This window comes from Trypanosoma grayi (assembly GCF_000691245.1).
Source record: "Trypanosoma grayi strain ANR4 Tgr_1486_V1, whole genome shotgun sequence".
Classification (NCBI taxonomy): domain Eukaryota; phylum Euglenozoa; class Kinetoplastea; order Trypanosomatida; family Trypanosomatidae; genus Trypanosoma; species Trypanosoma grayi.
The window spans coordinates 448-3,129 of record NW_008827104.1 but is presented as its reverse complement, the minus strand read 5'-3'; the positions used below and the strand labels follow the sequence as shown (position 1 = coordinate 3,129).

The 2,682-nt window shown below is 58.2% G+C and overlaps 2 protein-coding genes across 2 annotated transcripts in view; both read left to right on the top strand.

Moving 5' to 3' along the window:
• Positions 1-137: 137 nt before the first annotated feature.
• On the top strand, positions 138-923 carry DQ04_14861010 (ubiquitin-conjugating enzyme E2; the record flags this gene model as incomplete). Its single annotated transcript, XM_009317215.1, has 1 exon — positions 138-923. The coding sequence occupies one exon, from the start codon at positions 138-140 to the stop codon at positions 921-923; it is 786 nt and encodes a 261-aa protein (XP_009315490.1).
• Positions 924-1,573: 650 nt separating this feature from the next.
• The window catches only part of DQ04_14861000 (ribosomal RNA methyltransferase), a gene marked incomplete at both ends in the record, with an annotated part of 1,215 nt that continues 106 nt past the window's right edge, over positions 1,574-2,682 (top strand). Inside the window, one exon of the mRNA XM_009317214.1 lies at positions 1,574-2,682. This exon is cut by the window's right edge and continues 106 nt beyond it. Within this exon, the coding sequence (XP_009315489.1) occupies positions 1,574-2,682 (1,109 nt within the window).

Sequence of the window (2,682 nt, the reverse complement as noted above, 5' to 3'; positions counted from 1 at the left end):
GTTTGTTCCTCTTCGTGCGGACGGTGTTCGTGCGAGCCGCAACGGCAAAGAGCAGGCATCCCCAGCGTAATAACCCACACACACACACACACACACAGAGAGAGAGTGAGAGAGAGAGGCGATCAGTTTAAGGAGAAATGTCAGGACACTCTCTGGCGCAGGCGCGTCTGCGTGAGGAGCGCAAAGCGTGGCGCAAGGACCGTCCCTTTGGCTTCTGGGCGAAGCCGTGCGAAATGCCAATGCCCGCATCTTCCCCCCAGTCATCGTCGCATGCTGCTGCCGCTGATCCCGTAAGAACTGCCGCCAACGCATCATCCACCACTACCACCACCACTGTTAATAATACAACTGCTGCCACAACAGCATCAACCTCGTCAGCGGCCGGTGCTGCCCCTGTGAATAAGGATGACAACAGCAAAACCACAGAGGCCACCACAACTGCGGCAGCAACAGCAAGCGCGGGGTTGAACCTGCTCGAGTGGGAGGCCGGCATCCCTGGCAAGCCCNCCACCACAACTGCGGCAGCAACAGCAAGCGCGGGGTTGAACCTGCTCGAGTGGGAGGCCGGCATCCCTGGCAAGCCCGGCACCCCCTTCGAGGGCGGTGAGTTCCGGTTGCTGCTGCACTTCACAGAGGACTACCCGACGAAGCCACCCAAGTGTGTCTTCACGCCGGTGTTGTTCCATCCCAACGTTTACCCAAGCGGCACTGTCTGCCTGTCGATTCTCAATGAGGAGAAGGACTGGCGGCCGAGCATCACGATCAAGCAGATTCTGCTCGCCATTCAGGAGCTGCTCGACAACCCGAACATCAAGGACCCCGCGCAGGAGGAGCCGTACAAGGTGTACATGCGCGACCCCAAGGAGTACGAGGAGCGTGTGCGGCAGGAGGTCGCCAAACACCACCAAAAGCGGATGGTGTAATTAAGCACGAATGTAAAAGGGCCTGGCAGCAGCAGAGACAGGTAAAAAAAGAGCACGGAAACACGGGGTGGGAGAATAGTTTGGTGTATATATATATATATATATACAAGATTGTGTGTGGGAAGGAGTGAGGGCGAGCGAGGATGAGAATGGGTGGGGGGATTACTCATCAGCGAGGCCTGGCCAACCGCTTGTTGCGTACCACACTCACACACACACACATACCATATAAGGTAACCAAGACGTACACACAAGACCAACTATAGATCAAGAGACGGGAGAGAGGATTTCTCTCTTTGCATTCCTCGCCCAAGTTGCCTATACTTGCCCACAGTGTGATTGGTGCGGGCGGGGCGGGGGTGCACACACGCTGACACAGACACAGAGAGACACACACGCTTAAGGCACATGCGCTCTCACACTGGACCTGTCCCGCCGCTTGTTGTTTCGCGTCGTAGTGATGACCAATGAAAGAAGGGAAAATTGTGTACGGTTAGGTTGAGTGACTGGTGTGTGCGACCATGCAGTGCTTTCTTGTCTTGCTTTGCTCTCTCCTTTTTTTTTTGTTTGTTTGTTTGGGTGTTGAAAATAAACAACGACATGCCAAATACAACGAATAACACAACGAGTTGCAGTGCAAGTATAAGCCAATGGGGCGGGCGTCGAAGGACAAGCGGGACATGTACTACCGCAAGGCCAAGGAAGAGGGCTACCGAGCGCGGAGTGCGTACAAGCTGCTGCAGCTACACGAGGAGTTCGATATTTTGCGGCGTGAGGATATCACGACGGGTGTTGTTGACTTGTGTGCGGCGCCCGGCAGCTGGTCACAGGTGCTCAGCAGTCACTTGCGCACGACGATGGCGGCGGCAGCGGCAGGCGAGGGCGAGGAGGACGAGGAGGAGGTGGTGGGTGGTGGTGATATGAGCCGAACACCAGCGGCACCACGCATTGTGGCGGTTGACCTTCAGGAGATGATGCCAATCAAGGGCGTGCGTCTGCTGCAGGGCGACATCACGAGCGAGGCGACCGCGCGGGAGATTATACGTCTGCTCAACAGCAGCGAGGCGACAGAGACGATGGGGGGCGGAGTCTCCCACAATGAGGAGGAGGAAGAGGCGACAGCAGCGAAGAGAGGTGCAGTCTGCGGTGGCAACGGTGACGGCGACCACCACCACGCAGAGAGGAAGGCGGATCTTGTTGTCTGCGATGGGGCTCCCGATGTGACGGGGATGCACGAACTCGACGAGTACCTGCAGCACCAGCTTCTCCTGGCGGCGCTGAACATCACGACCTTCGTGCTGCGCCGCGGTGGCACCTTCGTGACGAAGATGTTCCGCGGTCCCAACACGCCGTTCCTTGTGGCGAAGTCGGAGGTGTTCTTTCGGCACGTCGCAATCGCGAAGCCCAAGTCGTCGCGCAACACATCGATGGAGGCGTTCATGGTGTGCCAGGACTACCAGCCGCCCGCCGGCTACCGCCCGTCGTTTGACCGCCCACTCACGGCTACGACGCAGTGCTTTACACCCGCCGCCCCGCCGCCACCCTCACTTCTCCAGCAAGAGGAACAAGAGCAGCAGCAGCTGCTGCAGGAACGACGTGTGGAGACTGTTGTGATTCCCTTTTTAGCGTGTGGTGATCTGTGCGGGTACGATGCCGACATGTGCTACGACCGTGATGGCGACGCACCAACGCTTCCGCCTGTGCACCCGCCGCGGCAGGCGCCGTACATTTCGGCTGACACTCTGGCAGCAGCAGCAGC